The 22876-nt window shown below is 53.7% G+C and overlaps 1 protein-coding gene across 1 annotated transcript in view; it reads right to left on the bottom strand.

The window, feature by feature from the left end:
* Positions 1–22876, bottom strand: part of RNF213 (ring finger protein 213) — a 107461-nt gene that overhangs the window by 20878 nt on the left and 63707 nt on the right. Inside the window, 18 exon segments of the mRNA XM_043585749.1 lie at positions 1223–1334; positions 2427–2526; positions 2632–2801; positions 3771–3953; positions 4045–4145; positions 7852–7972; positions 8527–8708; positions 9066–9284; positions 11271–11425; positions 12872–13017; positions 14069–14260; positions 17163–17301; positions 17505–17649; positions 17867–18006; positions 18438–18557; positions 19836–19954; positions 21856–21951; positions 22349–22485. Of these exon segments, the coding sequence (XP_043441684.1) occupies positions 1223–1334; positions 2427–2526; positions 2632–2801; positions 3771–3953; positions 4045–4145; positions 7852–7972; positions 8527–8708; positions 9066–9284; positions 11271–11425; positions 12872–13017; positions 14069–14260; positions 17163–17301; positions 17505–17649; positions 17867–18006; positions 18438–18557; positions 19836–19954; positions 21856–21951; positions 22349–22485 (2577 nt within the window).

Here is a 22876-nt window from a genome sequence, read left to right as displayed (position 1 = left end):
CCAAAATTCCCACAATGTGACCACGGAGAACAAGACGGAAACATTGTAAGTTTGGGGGAGCCTGGGTGGCTTGGTCAGTTGAGCATCTGACTCTTGATATCGGCTCAGATCACAATCCCACGGTTTGTGAGTTTGAGCCCTGAGTCGGGCTCTGTGCTGGCAGCATGGAGCCTGCTTGGGATTCTCTCTCTGCCCCTCCCCAACTCGTACATACGTGTACACACACACACACACACACACACTTTCTCTGTCTGTCTCTTGCTCAAAATAAATAAATAAATAAACATGAAAAAAAATATCATAAGGTTGAAGGTAACTGTTTTTTTTTTAATTTTTTTTTAACGTTTTATTCATTTTTTTTTTTTAATTTTTTTTTCAACGTTTATTTATTTTTGGGACAGAGAGAGACAGAGCATGAACGGGGGAGGGGCAGAGAGAGAGGGAGACACAGAATCGGAAGCAGGCTCCAGGCTCTGAGCCATCAGCCCAGAGCCCGACGCGGGGCTCGAACTCATGGACCGCGAGATCGTGACCTGGCTGAAGTCGGACGCTTAACCGACTGCGCCACCCAGGTGCCCCAACGTTTTATTCATTTTTGAGACAGAGAGAGACAGAGCATGAACGGGGGAAGGTCAGAGAGAGAGGGAGACACAGAATCGGAAGCAGGCTCCAGGCTCTGAGCCATCAGCCCAGAGCCCGACGCGGGGCTCGAACTTCCGGACCGTGAGATCGTGACCTGAGCCGAAGTGGGCCGCCCAACCGACTGAGCCACCCAGGCGCCCTGAAGGTAACTGTTTTGAATCATGGAAAACAAACAACCCTTTTTATTTTAGGGGCAAGAAGGAGGGGAAGAGAAAACCTTTGAGGAAGAAAAAACGTCGTATAATCCGATTTTCTCGTGTGCATCGTAACATCTTTGCAAGTAGCAAAATTATGGAGACAAGAAATACGACAAGCAATCACAGCCACAGCCTCTCCACCCGCAGAGACGAGCACGGTTAACCTGGGAGGAGTGGGGTTTGCCTCTCGCCCGGGCTCGGACACATCAGAACACACGACTGCTGGGGGCAGAAGCAGTGTTTGTGTGTGTGGAGCGGAGCGTCTGGTAATTTCACCCACTAAAATGACATTCTGTAGATTTTCAGAGACACTTTTCCACTGAACAGACCGCGTGGTCCAGCTAGTTTGCAGAAGGAGCTCAGGGTACTGACGGCTCGCTTACCTCCAGGCAGGTGCTAAAGAGGATGTACAGCTCAGTTTTATCTTCAGTCAAGAACGCTTTCTTCTCCAAAAGGGACAAGTAAGCCTGGATGTAATCTTTCACTTCTTGGAAGCTGCGGAAAGAGACATATGGTACCTGGTGATCTCAGGTCTCGTGTTGCCAAAAAAAAAAAAAAAAAAGAGAGGGAGAGAGAGAAAGTATCTATCTGTCTACCTACCTACCTATCCATCTCTCTCCTCCTGTATAAATACAGCCGTGTGTACGTACACTTTATAACATGGTTGTGCTGAAAATATTTTAGCACAATATTGGAGGAATACAATTCTGTACTTTAGACCAGCTGTTCTCAGCCTTCTTGGCTTCAGAACTCTTTAACGGTCTTAACAATTACACAGAACCCCAAGGGCTTTGTTGATGTGGGTTCTATCTACCGATGTTGATGACGGTCCAAATTAAAACTGAAAAAAATTGAAAATACTTATCAACTAGTTTAAAACATACACCCCACACGGGTTAAAAATTAATAACGTTTAGGGGAGTCCGGGCAGCTCGGTGGGTCAAGCGGGCTCCAGGCTCTGAGCTGTCAGCACAGGGCCCGACGTGAGCCTCGAACCCACAAACCGTGAGATCACGGCCTGAGCTGACGTCGGACGCTTTACCGACTGAGCCACCCGGGGCACCCCGTCTGTTGGAACTTTTCTTGTAGTATCTTGACTTTGCCGTCGCCTCGAAGTACGCTTTGTCAAGCCAGGGCACAGGCCGGGGGCACTAAGTGTCCTCTGAAAGAAGCCTTGGGACACAGGTCAGCCTTCTCGGCATTTTCTGAAATACCATAATTTGACACGACCGCTGGCCTTTGGCACTGTGCGGGCGTCTCTGTCCCTTCACAGAAGCAGACAGATGGAACTGCTGACACAAAATGTAGGTGACGCCTAGGATGACGAGGGCGGGGGGCCGCTCTAAGTCACCGTCCGTCCCCCCAAATCCCCAAATGAGATAGCCGTGCGAGGAGGCTCAGAACCGCAGGGCTCACGCGTTCTCGCACGTGAAACACGCTCCCCTGCCCAAAACACGGTGCCTCGTAGCTACGCTGAACTCATCTGCCTACAGCCGCAGACGTCACACACACAACCAGGGGGTGCCCCACTGAAAAAGCTCCCCCAAAGCAGCTTCTAGAAGCTCACTCCAGGCTGGCTGTGCTTACCTGTACTTCAAAAGCAGTTTCAGCACCACCGAACGGATGACAGGGGTCTTATCCACAACGTCATCGAAGGGGGAGAGAGATTTTGTGTGTTCACGGTGCCCTTCAACCAGAGAGAGAGGGGGCAGCTCATTATTCACGTCGGACACAAAAAAGTCAGAGGAGGAAGCCAGGATTGATTTCGGTCTACGGGCAGAAAGCAACTTACTTTGGAAGGTACCTCTTAAGAGCTCCTTTTGCGCGAAGAGTAAATTTAGCAGAACATCGATCACCTCCTTCTCTGGTGGGGAATTATCCTTGAAGCATATGGTGGAGACCAGGTCTATGAAGAAACTGTTACACATCTGCCGGATACAGGCGTGCTTCCTGATGGCATTCCTGGGGGAACACGGTGGGGAGGCACAGCCAGTGCTTGGAGAGCGTGCCCCAGATCCCTGCCCAGGCTGGACACCTCGTGTTCTTCAGTAAAGAGATACAAGTATCTCCTTGCTACGGGCGCTTAGAGCTGGGTGCAAACGGCCGGACGGGGTGCAAACTCCTCTCTAGGGGCCCCTTGATCATTTGCACCAGCCAGTGACACCCTTTCCTGCTGAAGTCTGCAAAGACCCCGCCCGCTGGACTGGCCGCGTGCCCCACCTTCTGGCGGTTATCGGAAGGGGGGCGGGAAGGGAAGGCTGCTGAGTCACCGACGGCAGAGCTGAAGGCTCTGAGCCCGCCGAGCGTTCGCCGATGCCAACCACTGCCCCGCAGGACATGTGGCCAGGCACAGCTGGCGCCTCGGGTCGGGGGGAGGCAAACTTCTTCCATCTAAGCTCCTCGGGTGTCTCGTGACGGCTTTATCTAATTTATGACTTTCTGATTTATTTCCGCTAGTCGGGTCATCTCCCAAATCTATGCTCGCGTGTGTCTCGGGCAGAGAATCATTTTGGGACACTAGGTGCTTATGAAGCTACACAAGTGGCCGTCTCTCTTAGGATGGTTCTCTGAAGTCAGCTTTTCTTTTATTTTTTTTTAAGTTATTTTAAAAAAATGTTTATTTATTTCTGAGAGAAAGAGAGACGGAGGGGGAGGGAGGGTGAGAGCAGGGAGGGGCGGAGAGAGGGGGAGACACAGAGTCCGAAGCAGGCTCCAGGCTGCGAGCTGTCAGCCCAGAGCCCGACATGGGGCTCGAACCCACGAACCGGGAGATCACGACCTGAGCCGAAGTCGGACGCTTAACCGACTGAGCCACCCAGGCACCTCTGAAGTCAGGTTTTCTAAGGTTAATACGGTTTATATTTCTGAATACTGTACTTGCCAAAAAAGGAAGAGAAAGTGGAAGCTCAAGAGAGAGAAAGGGCGATTTACCTGTGCTCTTGGGACACCGCTGGAGAGAAGCCTTCTGGCAAGTCTGTTAAACACAAAGGACACCTCATCTGGCCTATGATGACCCAGACCTTGACGCAGGCCAAGCAGAACACGTGGTCACAGGGCAGGCACACCGGGTCCTGTGCGTCTCCCAGGCAGACGGGGCACGGCTGAATCTCAACCCTAGGATCCAAGAAGGGTGACCGGTTCTGGAGCTACAGGGGCCACACGTGCAGGGCTGTCTCCCGCAGGGATCGCGAACCAAAGGTCTCACCTGGCGAGGGTCTTGCAGACCTGGTCCTTACACTTACGAAGAGTGACCATCACGGCAACGAAGGGCCGGTACGTCTTGATGTCAGAGTTCTCCTGCAGACACTGAGGGACGGGGGGCAGTGACAAGGATGCTAATGAGCAGTGAAGAGGGGCAGAGCTCAGCCAGCCAACACGAACGACACTCCCGGGGCGACACGGTGCGCACATCGGGCACCTCCGGCCACTGGGCTGGAGCTGGGGGCTGGGGCTGTGGGTGTTTGCCTGCAGGGTAAGGCCTTTCGGTTTCTAGCAGTTTCTCCAGCTTGGAATGTCCTTTGTTATCATGCTGCTTTGGGGGCGGGGGGGGCGGACGAGATGTGCAACTTGTGATCCCCCCCCTTCCTCTCTTGTCCTTTCTAAGGCTTACGCTTCTCCCACGACAGGAGATTCCAAGCTTGAAATGATGATGCGATGACCACACGAGGATCCACCCCCGCGCTTTAAGAACTCTTGGCATTTTTGGAATATTTGCTTTAGGTGATTTTTTTCAAGAAACCAAACGCGGCAGACACAGCTGTAAGTCCCCGGGTGCCCTTCTGATAGTGTTGCTCTCCTTCCCCTCGCACAGAGGCCCCCCGAAATTCCCGCGTGCAGGACATTTGCACGCCCGCATAAGGACCACATCATTGTTCTCAGTGTTTTTAAGTCCTGATCGTTCGTGTTACCTGCTGTATGGCACCCCCCGGCAGACACGCCAGCTCCTTGTTTTCTGGTTACTTGGGCATCTGGAATGTCCCCACCATGTTGTAGCCAACACCCTTCCACGTGTCTGAGTACCAGCGGGAAGTGTCTAGGGTTTGTATTCGGAAGCGGAGATGCTAGTTTTTAGGAAATGTGCATCTTCAACGATACAAGCTAAGAGTCTGGTGGGTGTGCTTCTGGAATTTGGGGCTTAGGCATGAGGCTTGCAATAGATATGTTACGTACACCCTTGGGCGTTAACAGCATAACAAGGAACTCCTTGTATTCTCAGTTTGCCACGAGTATCTTTTTTCCACTTCATAAATTTTACCAAATGCTTTTCCTGTCCCTTCTGAAATGATCACTTAGAGTTGACCTTCTAATTCGATATGTAACTGATACCATTTATAGATTTTATGATTCTGAGCTACCTTTGAATTCCCAGGATTAATCTTACTTTGAAATGGGATAGGTTTTTGGGGCGCCTGGGTGGCTCAGTCGGTTAAGCGTCCGACTCCGGCTCAGGTCATGATCTTGCGGTTTGTGGGTTCCAGCCCCGCATCAGGCTCTGTGCTGACAGCTCAGAGCCTGGAGCCTGTTTCAGATTCTGTGTCTCCCTCTCTCTCTGCCCCTCACCTGTTCACACTCTGTCTCTGTCTCAAAAATAAATAAACACTAAAAAAATTTAAAAAAAAAAAAGAAATGGGATAGGTTTTTAACACCCTGCTAAATTTGATTTGTTAATCAACAGGCTAATTCGAAAGGGAGCAAAGGACTTGGAGAGACATTTCTCCCAAGACGACGTACAATTGGGCCGTAAGCACCTAGGAAGATGCTGGCCGTCATCAGTCATTAGGGAAACGGCAGAGCAAACCCACAAAGGGATATACCCATCAGGACGGCTATGATAGACAAACAAAACGTAACAAGTGTCGGCAAGGATATGGAGAAATCGGAGCCTCGGTGGGTTGCTGGCAGGAGAGGCATGGAGAGGCCGCTGTGGAAAACAGTTAGGCGGCTCCTCGAAAAGTTACGCACAAAGTCTCCATATGACCCAGCAGCTCCACTCTAGGTTCGTCTCCGGAAGAGCTGAAAGCATGACTCGGACACTTGCAGACCCGTGTTCACAGCAGTGTTCCTATTTTCAGAAGGTGGGGGCAGCCCAAGGGTCCATCAGGGGATGACTGGATTAACAAACTATGTCCATCCACGCAATGGGATATTATCAGCTTATAAAGGACGGTCCTGACACCTGCTACAACACGGTGGGCCCTGAGGACATGCAGAGTGACATCGGCCTGTCCCCAAAGGACAGATGCCGTAGGGTTCGCCTTCTGTGAGGTCCCGAGAGTTCTCAGAACCATAGACAGAAAGGAGGATGGTGGGCGCCAGGGCCCGGCGGGGGGGACCCGGGAGTTGGTGCTCAATGGGGGCAGAGTTTCAGTCTTGCGAGACAGAAGAGTTCTGGAGACAGAGAGTGGGGAATGGTTGTGCAACAGTGTGAATCAATCAGTGCCACTTGACTGTAGGCCTACAGATGGTTACAGTGGCAAATTTTATGTGATGTGTATCTTCCCACAGTAAAAAAAAAAAAAAAAACGGCAGCAGTCTAGTGGTTGGACGGTGGATGGTTAAGGATAGAGTGTTACAGACTGGAAAGTCAGCAAAACATCTGGTGAGACTGTCATCCGTGACACCGTGGAAGGCGGATCACAGAGCAAGAGAACTCCCTCCCTCCCCTTATCTATTACCTATCTACCTATCAATCGTCTATTATCTACATAGTATCGATCTACCTATCATCTATCTGTTATCCATCTAGTATGTATCTATCTATATCTAGCCACCTATGTACCTACACCTATCCACCCACCCACCCACCCGTCCTTTCTATCAGAACTGAGAAAACTCAGAATATCCACCGTCCTGCAACTATTACCAGAGTCCTGTGGGAGGCTCTGCTGACTCTTGGCACAGGCCAACTCCAGGGCGGCCTCACTAGAAGAGAAGGGTGGAGGCCCCTTGCCTTTCCGGTTAAGACTTTCTTCCGGGCAGACCACAGGAGCCAGCCTTCCAGGCAACTCGAGTGGGCTCAAGGCTGTCCTTGGAGGGGACGAGCATCGCCCGAGGCCATAGACCCAAGAGCCTTCAGGTGTGAAAATGAATGAGCGAAGACCTCTAGCCGGGGTCACTCACGCGTGGATCTCGCTGGAAAGCCAGCCAGAAGCCCACTACGTTTCTGGGGAACATCACCCCGCAGGCCGGGCCTGACGATGCCTGAGTGCGTGCACACCGGTGTGCAGGGGCCGGATGACTCATCTCTTAGCCAGCCGGTCACCTGGCCATTAGGGGCCCCGCGGGACTGGCCTCTGTGCGGGAAGAAGGGAGTCATGTGTGCCTGTCCCCCCGCCAGGGTGGACAGCGTTTTCTAGAGTTTTCTCCACTCTTCCCTCCCTGAAAACGGCCTCAGGTTCTACTGGGCTGTGGGAGTCCGGACTAGGGGCTTCTCCGCCTCCTTGGCAGCCAGGTGGGGCTGTGACTACGCTCAGGACGGCGAGCCGCGACCTCAAGCGGGTGGACACATTCTGGGCCGTGCTCTTAAAACGGCCCGTGGCGACAGCAGGAACAGCCTTCTCAGAGCACACGGTGGAGGTTGTGTAGTGAGGACGACAGAGGGACAGCACGCAGGAGCAGGGACACCCGACCCGGGGAGCGGCCCGCGGCCCCGACTGCCGAGGCTCCCACTGTCCTACGAGAGGCACGTCAGCTCACGTTTCGTTTCCACCACCGATACCCGCCCTCCTCGGAGCGTGCGGCCTGCACGTCAAAGCCCGGACAGCTGACACCATTAGGTGCGTTCGCGCAAAGCTCCCGGGGTAACGGAGGCAGAGATCACCTTCCGCTAAGCGCGTGGCCACGGAGATGGCAAACACACAGGCTTGACGGCCGCCGCGGAGGAAGTGCGCCCCGCTGCGCTCCCAGGTAAGATGGGCAGAGAGCGGGAAGGACGCTCACCCTGCGGGTGACGGCAGGTTAGGCCGGGAGCTCCGGCGTCCCCGGAAAGTGCGCCTGCCGAGCCCGAGCTCACCTTGTTCAGTAGGAAGACATACTCGGTCACCAGCTCGCACAGCTCGGGGATCTGGTTCTCGATCCCCAGGAGCACGTGCTCCACGAACAGGGCCACAGGGAAAATGCGGTTCCACTGGGTTCTGTAAGAGCAGGTGGTTGGTCACTGGGCTGGGACAATAGCGCCTGAGACCCCAGGACAAGGGTGCAGGGAGGGATCCGAGACAGGGATGAGGTGAAGGCGGACGGAAGATTCCAGGAAGAGCCCTTTGCGGCGTGCTCCTGCCCCCAGTCACCTTCATGTCCCCCATGCCCTCCCGCAGACTCAGGGTCAGGAGTCCCGCCTCACCCAGGAAAGCTGGCACGGGACGTGCCCCCGCGGGACGCCTACCCTGACTGCTTGTCCCCTCCCTGCGGCCCTGCCGCCCACCCAGGGCCCCTTCCTGCTGCTCCCCTCTGCCAGCACTTCTCCTGCGGGGACTGCGGGGACCGTAGGCTCTGCTGCTCCCCTTTCCACGCCCCCTGCCCCCAGCGGGGCTCCCTGAATGCCCTTTTGTCCGTTTCGTCTCCAGCGTCGGCATGATGCCTGGCGGTGAAGGAGACTCAGTGGACATTAAGAGAGGACCCTCTTCTGTGGCAAGAGGACCCCATGAGCCCGTGGGGAAGGGGCTGGTGGGGGCCGGGCTCCTGGCCTCACCTGACCTCCCTGATGACATCTCTGGCCATCTCCCCGCAGGTCTGCAGGTACCCGTCCGAGCACAGGAGCTCTAGCGGCATGGACAGGTTCTTCACCATCTGCAGCCAAGCCTGGGGGCTGGGCTTCAGGATGTCTCTTGTCAGCATCTCCGTGCAGGCCATCGCTGCAAATGCATCCAGAGTCTGGCGGAAGGTGGGGGGGCGGGTGGACAGAGAACAAACCCCTGACTAAGCAGCGCCCCGTGGCTGCTCTAATATCCTAAGCTCAGAGGTCCAGGTTGTGAGCCCGTGTTCTTCTGTTCCAGGCTCGTCGCCTACTCCCCTCTTGCCCCGGGATATAGGAAGCATTGGTCAGATGTGTTCCTAACATTTGTGTGTTAACCGGGCATACGGCCCCGGGAAGGGGTCTCCCAGGCAGAACACGGCTCCTGGGGCTTCCCGTCCCGGGCGGCCACGGAAGCACCCCCCACCTGCCCCCCACCTGCCCCAGGAAGGCCAAGCCCAGACCGTGAACACAAACGAACCCGGGAGAGGCCATACCAGCTCGGGTCCGTCCAGTCTGTCGTTCCTTACGGTTCCCATGACGTTGTAGAGTAACATCTGTAGGACTTGGGGGTAGGTGGTCACGATTCGGGAAAAGTTCTGCAGTCGGCTCCGGAAATGCTGATAAGCCACGTGCACCCACGGTAAGGAGACCCTTTCCTGCGGCCTCTGTGCTTGCAGCTGACAGATGCAGGACCACAGCGCCACCTGCAAAATCTGGGACGAGAAGCAAGCTTTTAGCGTAAACTGGAAAGCAAAACAAAAGCTATGTTTTGACGGTGGAAAATCCCGACCGCTCAAAAATGACACAAGGGAAACTCAAAAACCACACACACTGTGACGGTCCCTGGGTACGTCTTGGTGTCACCCTGTCTAGGCATTTTCTTATCTATACCTTGTCCCCGTTTTGTCCCCAGATCATGACCATGGCGTATGTCTGATTCTTTTCCCCACTTAACATCACATTGTGAACATTTCTCTGTCGTTAATTACGTTGGGAGACCCTCACTGTGAACGTGTGTGCCCGTTAAAACAACCAGTCACCAAACAGCTGTCACTTAATTTGTCTGGGCTTTAATTATGGACAATTAAATTGTTTCCTTTTTTTTTTTTTTTTTTTTTTTGCCATTTTAAGAAACAAAGCTGGAAAGAACATTCTTGTGGATAAAATGTTTCTCCGCATCTGGTAACACGCCCAGGACAGAGACACCACTTCAGATTTTCTAAGGCTCTCAATACAACCCCTCGGACTTTTCCAGAAGCACATGCTGGTTCACAACACCATCTGTAACGGGGGTGCTTCTGGGTCCAGTTAAAAACCAGTCTTGGGGCGCCTGGGTGGCTCAGTCAGTTAAGCATCCGACTCAGGTCATAATCTCGAGGCTCGTGAGTTCGAGCCCCGCATTGGGCTGTGTGCTGACAGCTCAGAGTCTGGAGCCTGCTTCAGATTCTGTGTCTCCCTCTCTCTCTGCCCCTCTCCTATTCATGCTCTGTCTCTCAGAGATAGATAAATAAATGTTAAAAAAATTTAAAAAAAAAGAAAATATGTCTTCAGAGGCACCTGGGTGGCTCAGTCAGTTAAGTATCCGACTTTGGCTCAGGTCATGATCTCATGGTTTGTGGGTTCGAGCCCCGCGTCGGGCTCTGTGCTGACGGCTCGGAGCCTGGAGTCTGCTTTGGATTCTGTCTCCATCTCTCTCTGCCCCTCCCCTGCTCATGCTCTGTCTGTCTCTCTCTCTCTCAAAAATAAATAAACATTAAAAAAAAAAAAAAAAACAGTCTCGCCACATGGGCAAGAACCTAAAACCTAAAAACCGATCAGGTATTGTTGACTTATCAGTGAGGCTGGCCAGTTTTTGTTTTGTGGATCTCTGCATAATTATTTTGTTAATACTTGGTTTATAACTTTCATCTAGTTTTTAAAATTAGGAAACTTTCTTATTGATTCCTAAGAATATTTTATTTATTTTTTTAAGTAATCTCTACACCCAACATGGGGTTTGAACTCACGACCCTGAGATCAAGAGTCATATGCTCCCCCGACAGAGCCCGCCAGGCCCCTCCGGGGTTCCTAAGCATATTTTGTTAGCCCTTAATCACGCTGGTGATAAGTATGTTGTCCTTAAATGGGTCACTTTCCTTTTTTACATACTCTCAAGTGTGAACCCAGTAGGTAATCAGAAGTGTCCTAATTTCCACTGAAATTTCAGTTAGTTATTACCTGTAGTGGCCAGTTAAATATTTACCTAATTTTCTTCAAGAGAGACTCCACATTTGAAAAGAAGGTGTTATTTTTTTTAATGTTTATTATTTTTGAGAGAGAGATAGACAGAGCATGAGTGGGGGAGGGGCAGAGAGAGAGGGAGACACAGGATCCAAAGCAGGCTCGAGGCTCTGAGCTATCAGCACAGAGCCTGACGTGGGGCTCGAACCCACGAACGGCGAGATCATGACCTGAGCCGAAGTTGGACGCTTAACTGACTGAGGCCCACAGGTGCCCCGAAAAGAAGGTGTTAAAAAAATAATAAAGTAAAGTAAATAAAAAACAAAAAGGTGTTACAGGGACACTGGAGGTCTTCCTTGCGTGAATGGACAGCCCGTGATGCAGGGGGCCCCGGACAGGGGGCTGAGGGTGGAGGGACAGTGCGGCCCAGCCGCACGGACGCCAGTGGCCCCCTCCCCTGCCCCAGAGTGAGCACTTACCCTCAGTTCTTCCCACGTGGACACTCTCATCGTCAAGAGGAGGAAGTCCTTTATGTAGCATAGAAAGAGCTCTTCCTGCTGTTCTGCGCTGAGCTGAGCGAGAAACCCGCCCAGAGAGGTCTGCTGAAAGATTTCCACTAACTTCTTCAACAGTCCTGCAGAGCAGAGCAAAGAAGGGCGCAGAGGGAGAGCCTGAGGCGTGTCTCCTGGCCTCCGGTCAGAACCCCAGTGTCCCCCCGGCAAGGGTAAGGCTCTGCGGAAGGGCAGCTCTCGGCAAACGGGAGTAAGCCGCGTGGTTTAACGGCCTTTTCTAGACACTTCGGACGCCTTTCCAGCGGGGTAACAGAAACGAAGGCAGAATACATACTCAGTTTCAGTCACCACCAGCCTAGGTGGCCCCAAAGGGATAAGATGACCGCAGACAGAACAGGTTTTATGTCTAGCAAGTCATGTCATGCTTTGGGAATCCCAGGGTCCGGGTGGGTCACCAATGAGGGGGCTGCTCTTCGGGGGCTGGGGGTCACACGCTGCTCACACCAAGAAGATCTGCCTCCAGGGGACGAGTGCCAGCCCGCAGGCCACACGCTATCACAGGAAAGCAGGGGCAGTACAGGTTCAGCCTCGAAAAAGGAAATACTCCTTCCTCAGGACAGAGACAGCTTCAACTTATTCTGAAAACACGGCAGAATGCTTACCTAGAGAAGTAAGTTCGTCTTCAAGGATCTGGACCTACTTTTTTTCTCATGTTTATGTATTTTAGAGACAGAGAGAGAGAGAGAGAGACAGAGCGTGAGCAGGGGAGGGGCAGAGAAAGAGGGAGACACAGAATTCGAAGCAGGCTCTAGGCTCTGAGCTGTCAGCCCAGAGCCCAACGTGGGGCTCGAACTCATGGACCGTGAGATCATGACCTGGAGCTGAAGTTGGACACCTAACCGACTGAGCCACCCAGGCGCCCTTGACCTGGCTTCTTTAATACATTGGTTTTTTTTTTTTAATTTTTTTTTAACGTTTATTTACTTTTGAGACAGAGAGAGACAGAAGATGAACGGGGGAGGGTCAGAGAGAGAGAGGGAGACACAGAATCTGAAACAGGCTCCAGGCTCTGAGCTGTCAGCACACAGCCCAACGCGGGGCTCGAACTCACGAGCCGTGAGATCATGACCTGAGCCAAAGTCGGATGCTTAACTGACTGAGCCACCTAGGCGCCCCTGACCTGGCTTCTTTAAAGGCAATACTATGAGTAAACTTCGAGTAAACTTTGAGTAAACTTTTGAGTAAACTATGAGTAAACTTCGTGCACGAAAGATGGAAAGATGACTTTTCCCAAGGATGCGTGACTCCTGGTTTTCCCGGGATATGCCTATGGCCAGGCCTGCTTGACCTGTGACGGCAGAGCAAGGAGCCACATGACTCCGAGGACACTGACCGCGCGGTGTGGACAGAACTTCGCTTACGTCGCTGACACTGTTGGGAAGGGCTCAGCTCAGGCCGTCTCCCGAGTCCTGATGCCCGTACTGCCTAGAAGGTTCCGAATGGGAATGGCCCACTTACGACGGGGAGCCAGCACATGGTCCCGTTTCCCGGCATCCTCGGGGGCTCACCTTCAGCTCCAGTGATGTACTGAGCCTGGAGCCACAGCTCCTCCAGATACCCTTTGATTCTCCAGCCAAACGGGACGTCGTTGGAGATGTCCTCCGGAAGGGTCATGTAGTTCTGCACCATGATGTAGGGCACCTCACTCTTAGATCTGCAGCCAGACAAGGGGTTGCTCGCGACACAAGCCCCACCTCTGATGCCACGCTCAACAGCACAGGTGCCTAAAAGCCCGGCCCAGATCACAGCTCAGGGCTTCCGTTATAAACGCACTCAAGCGCGTCCCTACGTCATCTGTTTCACAGACAACAACGAAACAAGGCTGGGAAGTCAAGCAGGCTGCCCAAAGGCTGGGGCAGAACCGGGCCGTGCGGTGCCCGGACCTCCCCTCGCCGTCCACCTTCGACACAGAACCCGGCGTGTCGGAGGCGACCCTTTCCCTCAGGGTCGACAGTGCCCTGTCGTCTAAATAAGTGTTTCCACTCGAGATCCAGGATCCCACGTACTCGAATATTCTTTGTTCACCCACACTCCAAAAGCGAAGCCCCTGATAGCCAAAGAAGAAACTGCTGGGAGGCCGGCTGAGAGTGAGCTGCGCACGGGCAGGCCCGGGGCGGGGTATGCGGGTGCCACCACGGAATGAGGGGCAGGGAGAGCTGACTGATCCAAGGGCTCTCCGAAGCACAGCCGCGCCAGTCCGGATGAGGCCCAAGCTGGCAGTTGTACCTGGGGCGGTGCTCTGAAAGCAGGGCCTTGAGGAAGGGGAGTGAAACAGGGAATTCTCAGAACGTCCAAGAACCCCCGTTTGTTACAGCGATGCCATCGCCCTTAGGCTGCAAACAGACCCGGCACTAATTTCTGAATTTTTAATTTTAGAGAGAGTGCGTGCACGTGTGAGTGGGGCAGCGGCGGGAGGAGAGAGAATCTTAAGCAGGCTCCGTGCTCAGCGCTCACAGCCCGACTTGGGGCCCGATCCCACGAACCGCGAGATCGTGACCTGAGCCGCAATCGACAGGGGGACACTCAAATGACTGAGCCACCCAGGCGCCCCAGATCCAGCATCTAAAATAAATGTGATTCCAATGTCGATACATACACTTCATCAACTACTCGGATGAGCATGTTAAGACCGCACCTGCCTTACGGTTTTTTCCCTTCACTCACTCACACTCACACACACACACACACACACCTCTCTTATTCACCTCATATCATTTGTCACAAGAGGAATGTTCAGAAGCTTGATGTCACGGAAAATAAACATCCAAAGATCTCTTGTCCAGGATGGAGAGTCTGGCCTGATCAGTAGCTCAAGGTTGCTGTCTATGTCGAGGACGGACACCATGCTCGCCAGGAGGGGGGTCACCACACCCTGGACCCGTTTCCAGAGGGTCTGCCTGCAGTGGGGGAGAGAGGAGACCGCGTGCCAGCTCGGCAAGCACGGAGCACGGCGGGGGGGGGGGGGGGGGGGGGGGGGGAGGGGGCTCCATTCTGTTGACATTCGGTTCGTTGGTCACGAGACACCTGGTCTATCGAAGCAACGCCACAGCTCTGGCAACACATGGAAACTGGCATCGTTTTTAGGTACCCGAAGAAAAGTTCACAGGTAGAAATGGATTGGAGACGGGACGGGAATGGACTTAATTCTACATTGAATCAGTTTCCAAGCAGCACCTGTTGTGTTTTGTTATATAGCTATTGCCCCAAAGCAAGTAAAGGCTCTCTACAGAAAATAGGGACCACCTGCATTTGGGGGAAAAAAAAGTTACTTTAAGAAAAAACAAACGGGCGCCTGGGTGGCGCCGTCGGTTAAGCGTCCGACTTCAGCTCAGGCCACGATCTCGCGGTCCATGACTTCGAGCCCCGCGTCGGGCTCTGGGCTGACAGCTCAGAGCCTGGAGCCTGTTTCCAATTCTGTGTCTCCCTCTCTCTCTGCCCCTCCCCCGTTCATGCTCTGTCTCTCTCTGTCCCAAAAATAAATAAACGTTGAAAAAAAAATTTAAAAAAAAAAAAAGAAAAAAGAAAAAACAAACAACAGTTGCAGGGAGAAAATGATAAAGCACGGGCCAAAATAAGTGTGTTGGGGGTCAAGTTAAACGGGAAAGTACACGCTTCCCTAAAACATGGTTTTACTCATGTCTGTGGACATTGCATCCAAAAGGGTTTACATACGTACACACGTTTCCCTGCTTCTGTTAACGCTGTTGTACTTCGCCGTTATAACGATGTTTATGCGTGATCATAAACTCTATAATGCCCTGCAAGGAACCTACTACCAGGTAGTTAACGTTGGGGAGAAAAAGTCAGGTTCCACTGTAAAGAGAAGAGAGAGAAATACTTTCCTTTTAAAAGTACGCGGTGTGCAGGGACCTGTGGAGATTTCACAAGCGTCTAGGGAGGAAACGAAGCACGCTAACAGTCAAGAGAGCACTTGATTCACAGAAAAAAATGCCTAAGTAGAAAAAGCGTAGGAAACCACAGGATGAAATGTAGAAGCCGGCAGTGGGGGGAGAGGGGAAGGTGAACCTGGACGGGTATGCAGGCTTCGGGCATCGGGGAAAACCAAGACTAAAATGACTTGGATTTATTTTTTAATGTTTATTTATTTGCAGCGGGGGGGGAGGGGGTGGCGGGGGGAGGGAAAGTGGGGGAGGGTCAGAGAGAGAGGGAGACACAGAATCCCAAGCAGGCTCCAGGCTGCGAGCTGTCAGCACAGAGCCCGACGCGGGGCTCGAACTCACGGACTGAGAGATCGTGACCTGAGCCGAAGTCGGATGTTCAACCGACTGAGTCACCCAGGCGCCCCAAAGATTTGGACTTGAATCGCAAGAAGGGAAGTGACTTAGGTGCCCAGTACATGGATGGTAAACAGAGTGGCCCCCAGAGGCTTGTGAGAGTGAACTAGTAGGCTCCAAAGCCCACCTGACACCCGACACAGGTGAGTTACAGCTGTGGTCTGACCACCCCACGCAGGGGTGTTCAGACACCCCCGGCAACTGCTGAGGGGTGGGCCAGTCTCAATACAGCCAACAGCAGAGCAGTGACAAGGAGGGGCCCCACACACCGCTCTGGACACCTGCCGAGTGTGGGGAGTCTGGCCGCTGGAGGGGCGGTGTGAAGGGGAAACCAAAAATACAGATTTTAAGGATTACTGACATGAAATTAAATATTTAATAATATCTGTAAGGGGGGTGGGGAGCCTGGGTGCCTCAGTCCGACTTTGGCTCAGGTCACGATCTCACCGTTTGTGAGTTCAAGCCCTGGGTCCACGTCAGGCTCTGTGCTGACAGCTCGGAGCCTGGGGCCTGCTTCCCATTCTGTCTCCCTCTCTCTCTGCCTCTCCCTGCTCGCACTCTCTCTCCCTCTCCCTCTCTCTCTCTCTCTCTCTCTGTCGAAAATTAAGAAACATTAAAAAAGTAAAAATATAATATCTGTAAGGTGTAACCAAGGAAAATGATCTAGATTAATATCTGATCTTATAAAATTCCTTACTCAGAAAGCGTAAGTGGGAAAGAAACTAAGGGTAAGTAAAGAAAAACACAGAAGCAGGAACTGCCCCCCACAGCAACGAAACCAGCAGCAGGAACTCTGGGGGCTCCCACATTTCCCGCCAGCCCATCACACAGAGGCAGGGTCCCGAGGCCATGCCGATCACGGCTGGGGAAGACCGGACCCGTATGAGACCAGAGGCGCCGAACGTTCCTTCAGAAGTGAGGAGCCAGGGCACGAGGATGTGTGACCAGCCTAAGAGGACCCTGCCGACTCGGGGCGGCTGGACCTTCCCTGTGGGACCCACCGTGTCCTGCCTCTCTCCAGCACACCAGGTGTCTTGACTTAGTCCTGAGAAAAGGGTCCAGGTTTTACGGAAAAAGGACCACGGGTGATACATGAATACTCCCGGACCCGACGTTTGTATTATCAAATGACTTCGACTAAGCAGCAGGCCTGAGAAAATCATTCCCCTTCCTTCCCTGCCTGTCCCCTTCCCCGTAACCTAAAACAGCAGCCATTTCCACGGACGACCACGCTGGTCGGGGTTAACACCCTGCGGGGACACACATTCTACTTTTGTTAAGTTGGGTGCTGTTCTTACGACAAAACGTGAACACACAGAAAAGGGGACCAGAGTCTAGCAAACCCCATCTGACCTCCACCCAGACCATTCTGCCCCCTTTGGGGAAAACGGGGAGCGCTCTGAACCGCACGGAGCTTGCAGACGAGGCGCGCGGGCGAGCCGTCCACGGCCGGGACGCTCGTGTCCCACTGCCGCACCGAGCCACCCCCCCCACGGCCCAGTACCTGAATGTGCCTGCCTCCTGGAGAGCGTCCTGATTCGAGGCCTCCCGGGTCACCCACTCCTTCATGTTGAACAGGGACTGGTCTTCCTGCTGCTTTAGGAGCACGTAGAGGCGCGCCTTGGATGCCCGCAAGAACGCGGCTGCAGAAAAGCAGAGGGCATGTGCCTTGGGCATCCCCCACGGGCATCGAGCGGGGGGCTCTGATGGTCGTCCAGTGACCCCAGGGTCTCGGGCGAGATTTGGGGGCAGCACCGAGGTCCCTGCTGCACCCGCGGCCTCTGCGAGCCCTGGGGCCACGGGGGCAACGGTCACGCTCCCCCGTGCCGCCCGTGGGGCCCCATACCTTTGACCTCGTCGTCGTCGTCCTCGTCTAGGAGGCCGAGAAGGATCTCCACTCTCCGCATGCTGCGCTGGCGGCCATCCTGGTCGCGGAGCGTGCCCACGGCACTCTGTATGCAGCTCCTCAGCAGGCTGGTGGTGTCCATGATCTGTGTGTGTCACGGGGACAGTCAGGCCTCCCCGCCCCACGCCGCCCCCCCCCATCCCTCGAGAGCCGCTGTCGGGGGCCGCGGGCCCCCCCGGGGATTCAGCCCGGTCAGATCCCGCCCTGGCCCAGGGCCTCGACTCCGGGAGACAGGAGGGGACCGCCTGTGGGGTAGGCCGACGTCCCGGGAGGCCCCAGAACTAGAAAGAGCCAGAACTCACATGGCTTCCGCCCTGGTCAGCGCTGCCCGTCACCGTCGAGCCTTCCGTCCCCAGGTCCACCCCTGGAGCCTCCTCTGACCCCGCAGCCTCGGTTTCCATCGGTTCCTCCAGGCTGTCACCGGCCCCGTGTTCCATCTCCACTGCAACAGAAGTGTGATCAAGCCGCGGACAAAGGGAGGTGCACTCGGGCTCTTGCCCGCAGGCCTCCCTGGTCCCTCACCCCCGCAGTGGGTCACACGGGCCGGGCTCTGGCAGGCCCGGGTCACGGGCTCCACCAGCACCAACCTTCCCTCCTGTCATGGGCTCACACGGCTGACACGGGGTGCTGGCGACCAGAGTCTGACATGCACCACAGGCCCCATTTCACAGCCCGATGTGTCCACTAGGACCCATTTTCCCATGTGGGCACGCTGACCTGCGCCTGGCCTTGGAAGCAGCGGAAGGTGTCCTGGGACTTGCCCCCCGTCAGGACAGGTGCGGGGACTCAATGGGGACCTCCCTGCTCCTCCGTGCTCCCGGCCACCACTCCTACTGTCCCACCTACGGCCCCAAAGGCTTCCTCCTGACTTACACTCGGAGTTCCCTTCTGGTTTAAACAGCTGGCTGATGGTCACATCCTGCAATCTAGTCACGTCCGAAACCATGACCGTGGACTTGCACAGGTCGTCAATGTGCACAGACTGCCACAGCCCTGTGAGGAATGAAGTCACTGAGAACGTCCCCATGCTTTTCCTGGTGTCCTCTTGGCCACAAGCAGGGACACACCACAGGTCCTGATGTTTAAATACGCAGCTGCTCAGGGGTGTTGGGGGGCCCAGTTGGTTAAGCATCCGACGGCGGCTCGGGTCGTGATCTCACGGTCCGTGAGTTCGAGCCCCGCGTCGGGCTCTGTGCTGACGGCTCAGAGCCTGGAGCCTGCTTTGGATTCTGTGTCTCCCTCTCTCTATGCCTCTCTCTTGCTTGTGCTCTCTCTCTCTCAAAAATAAATAAAGACTAAAAAAAAATTTTTTTTAAATACACCTACTGCTGAATGGTTTGTACCCTTTAGTCCCCTTAGTCACCCTTTAGTGTCTCTGGTTCACACACAGAAGCCACCTGACCCTGCTATCTATTTCAACAACCATAACATAAACATCAGTCATAAGAATGGAAAGATCTGCTTTTTTGTAAAGGGTACCTGAAGGTTTTTAATTCTTTTTTTTTTAAGTTTATTGATTTTTTTTTGAGAGACAGAGAGTGCACGAGCAAGGGAGGAGGAGAGAGAGAATCCCAAGCAGGCTGTGTGCTGTCGGAGCAGAGCCCAATGTGGGGCTTGAACTCACAAACACTGAGATCACGACCTGAGCCGAAACCAAGAGTTGGATGTTTAACCAACTAAGCCACCGAGGCACCCTGGTTTTTGATTCTTTTTACATTTTTTAGTAACCTTGCCCCATCGCAGCTAGAAAAGGGGTGTGGGAAACTGGCAAGATTTACCCCCCGTTATCTACGACATTCTTAAAGTAAACTGTCACTTGCCAGTTTCTAGAATACCAATTTTCTTATGCGTGAAATAATTGGTGACCCGTTCCTCAGAAAAAAAGAGAGGCTTAAGATAGCATTCCCTGCCCCGCGCCAGAACCAGGCATAAAGTATCAGTGCTTCCAGAACAATGCCAGTTGGGAGTGCCTTCTCTAGGCTATCCGTGTAATAAAAGACACGATTAAAGACACTATTAAAAGACACTATAAAAGAAAACACTGGTGTTTCTCTACCAGTCAGTAAGGGAGGCCTGCACACTGTAGCAGCCAGCCCAGACACGCGTGATTCCTGCAATAACCCGGGGTTAAGAAATTTAATTGCATCCGAAACGAATCTCGTTGAGATTAACACCGGTGCTCGGATCCCAGGCTTGTACGCCACGGGAGCAAATTAGGAGCAACTCTGCACATTATCTAAATAAGCATATTTGCTGCCATTTTCAGCCTACCCCCGTGGAATCCCACGTAGGAAGCTCCACTCTCTATCCGGGACAGTTTCGTGATGAAATAGACCAAGATGCAGCCCTGATTCCCTTGTATCTTGTTGATTTCATTTATAGCAGAGTACCTGTTTTAAAACAAGCAAGCGAGGACGAACAAGTCAAAACAAAACAAACAAACAGACAAAGCCAACGTTGTGGAAGCGGCTGACTGCTCCCGTGAGCGGTCAGGTTCAATCTTACATCTTCTTATCTTGCTTTCTTTCCCTCTCCGCCCCCCCCCCTCCTTCCTTCCTTCCTTCCTTCCTTCCTTCCTTCCTTCCTTCCTTCCTTCCTCCCTCCCTCCTTCCTCCCTCCCTCCCTCTTTCCTTCCTTCCTTCCTTCCTCCCTCCCTCTTTCCTTCCTTCCTTCCTTCCTTCCTCCCTCCCTCCCTCCTTCCTTCCTTCCTCCCTCCTTCCTTCCTTCCTTCCTCCCTCCCTCCTTCCTTCCTTCCTTCCTCCCTCCCTCTTTCCTTCCTTCCTCCCTCCCTCCCTTCCTTCCTCCCTCTTTCCTTCCTCCCTCCCTCCCTTCCTCCCTCTTTCCTTCCTTCCTTCCTTCCTTCCTTCCTCCCTCCCTCCCTCCCTCTTTCCTTCCTCCCTCCCTCCCTTCCTCCCTCTTTCCTTCCTTCCTTCCTTCCTTCCTTCCTTCCTTCCTTCCTCCCTCCCTCTTTCCTTCCTCCCTTCCTCCCTCCTTCCTTCCTTCCTTCCTCCCTCCCTCTTTCCTTCCTTCCTTCCTTCCCTCCTCCCTCCCTCCCTCCCTCCTTCCTCCCTCCCTCCCTCCCTCTTTCCTTCCTCCCTCCCTCCCTCTTTCCTTCCTTCCTTCCTTCCTTCCTTCCTTCCTTCCTCCCTCTTTCCTTCCTTCCTTCCTCCCTCCCTCTTTCCTTCCTTCCTCCCTCCCTCCCTCTTTCCTTCCTCCCTCCCTCCCTCTTTCCTTCCTTCCTTCCTTCCCCTTCCTTCCTTCCTTCCTCCCTCCCTCCTTCCTTCCTTCCCTCCCTCCTTCCTTCCTTCCTGCCTTCCTTCCCTCCCTCCCTCCTTTCTTCCTTCCCTCCTTCCTCCCTCCCTCCCTCCTTCCTTCCTTCCTCCCTCCTTCCTTCCTTCCTCCCTCCCTCTTTCCTTCCTTCCTCCCTCCCTCCCTTCCTTCCTCCCTCTTTCCTTCCTCCCTCCCTTCCTTCCTCCCTCTTTCCTTCCTCCCTCCCTCCCTCCCTTCCTCCCTCTTTCCTTCCTTCCTTCCTTCCTTCCTCCCTCCCTCTTTCCTTCCTTCCTCCCTCCCTCCCTCTTTCCTTCCTCCCTCCCTCCCTCCCTCCCTCCTTCCTTTCCTTCCTTCCTTCCTTCCTCTTTCCTTCCTTCCTTCCTCCCTCCCTCTTTCCTTCCTCCCTCCCTCCCTTCCTCCCTCTTTCCTTCCTTCCTCCCTCCCTCCCTTCCTTCCTCCCTCTTTCCTTCCTTCCTTCCTCCCTCCCTCCCTCTTTCCTTCCTCCCTCCCTCCCTCCCTCTTTCCTTCCTTCCTTCCTTCCTTCCTCCCTCTTTCCTTCCTCCCTCCCTCCCTCCCTCTTTCCTTCCTTCCTTCCTTCTTCCCTCCCTCTTTCCTTCCTTCCTTCCTCCCTCCCTCCCTTCCTTTCTAATGTTTATTTTTGAGAGACAGAGACAGAGAGTTAGCAGGGAGCTCCAGAGACAGGGAGACACAGAATCCGAAGCAGGCTCCAGGCTCTGAGCTGTCAGCACAGAGCCCCTCAAGGGGCTCAAACCCACGAACTCTGAGATCATGACCTGAGCTGAAGTCGGACGCTTAACCAGCTGAGCCACGCAGGGGCCCCTCTAGGATAGTCTTTTATATCCTACTAATATTCTATCATTTACACTTCTTGGCATTTTACCACTGTTGCCTGGTTTTAGCCTTCTCTGTAGGCTAAATTTCAGGGGAGAAATTCCTTAGGAACTCCTGAATAAAATTTGGGCTTTCTGGGTAGTTTCTGAGAAAAATAACAAACACATACTTAGCTGAAGCAATGAGCTGAGCACTGTGGACTCCGTCTTCAAAATTGGTTTGAATAATGAGGATTTTACACCTGGCTGCATCAGATAAGCAGTTTCTGAAAGAAAAAGGAAATTATCCGTCCTTAGAAACGGGCGATGAAACTCCCCCAGACTGATGGGAAGTAGAAGACGACCGAGAAGGAGTGCCTCGGGTGAGGATCTCCTCTGTGTGAGCGGACAAGCCAGGGGAGAGCATGTGAACCCGGGGAAATGCTTCCCGAATGAGACGAGATGATGCTTCCCTCCACCCTCCAAGAAGGATGCCTGTGCAGAGGCAGCAGAGACGAGGGGCGGACCGGAAGAATGCAACAAGCACCCTTTTCGGTCGTGTGGCTTCGGCGGTCACGAGCCAGGGCTGGTGACAGCCCGGTGGTCCCTGCAGCCCTGTGAGTGAAGGACAGGGCAGTCAGGGCTGGGGGCAGAGGGGACAGGGAGGGAAGGCGGGAGCCTCACTGGACTTCTCTGAGGAATGAGCCCTCGGTGTCAAACTGCTGCAGAGACAGGATCATGGGCTTCAGAGCTCCGTCCGCTCCTTCTGACTGCAAAACTTCGCAGTCACGGTTGGTCAGCAGTCTGGAGAAAGTGGTGATCTACAAAGTCAGGAAACGCAAGTTACTGGCTAGAATTCAAGGGAAGGTTTACAGGTCTGCTGGGTTAAGTTCTAGAAACGTGAGGATGTTGAACAAATACCTTCCATGGGCTCCAGCATGCGTTGCGGAGTTGGTACACAGAAAAGAACCCAAACCCAGAGGAGATTTTAAAAACGAGGCAGCGTCGAGGCACACAGAACCCATGGGATCGAAACGTTCTAGAGAGAAAGACTCATCCTGTTCCCTAGGTGCCTTCAAGTCTCCTTGGAGCAGCTCTCCGTGCGTGGCCCCTAATGGAAACTCTGACGATTGCTCAGGGCTCTACGCCCCCGCCATTTCTCCCTCAGTCTTGCTGCAATCGTCCAGACAGACATCGCCGCCTGGATGTCAC

The sequence above is a fragment of the Prionailurus bengalensis genome, chromosome E1 (assembly GCF_016509475.1).
Source record: "Prionailurus bengalensis isolate Pbe53 chromosome E1, Fcat_Pben_1.1_paternal_pri, whole genome shotgun sequence".
Classification (NCBI taxonomy): Eukaryota; Metazoa; Chordata; class Mammalia; order Carnivora; family Felidae; genus Prionailurus; species Prionailurus bengalensis.
The sequence above is the reverse complement of the archived record's forward strand: the minus strand, read 5'-3'. Positions and strand labels throughout refer to the sequence as shown.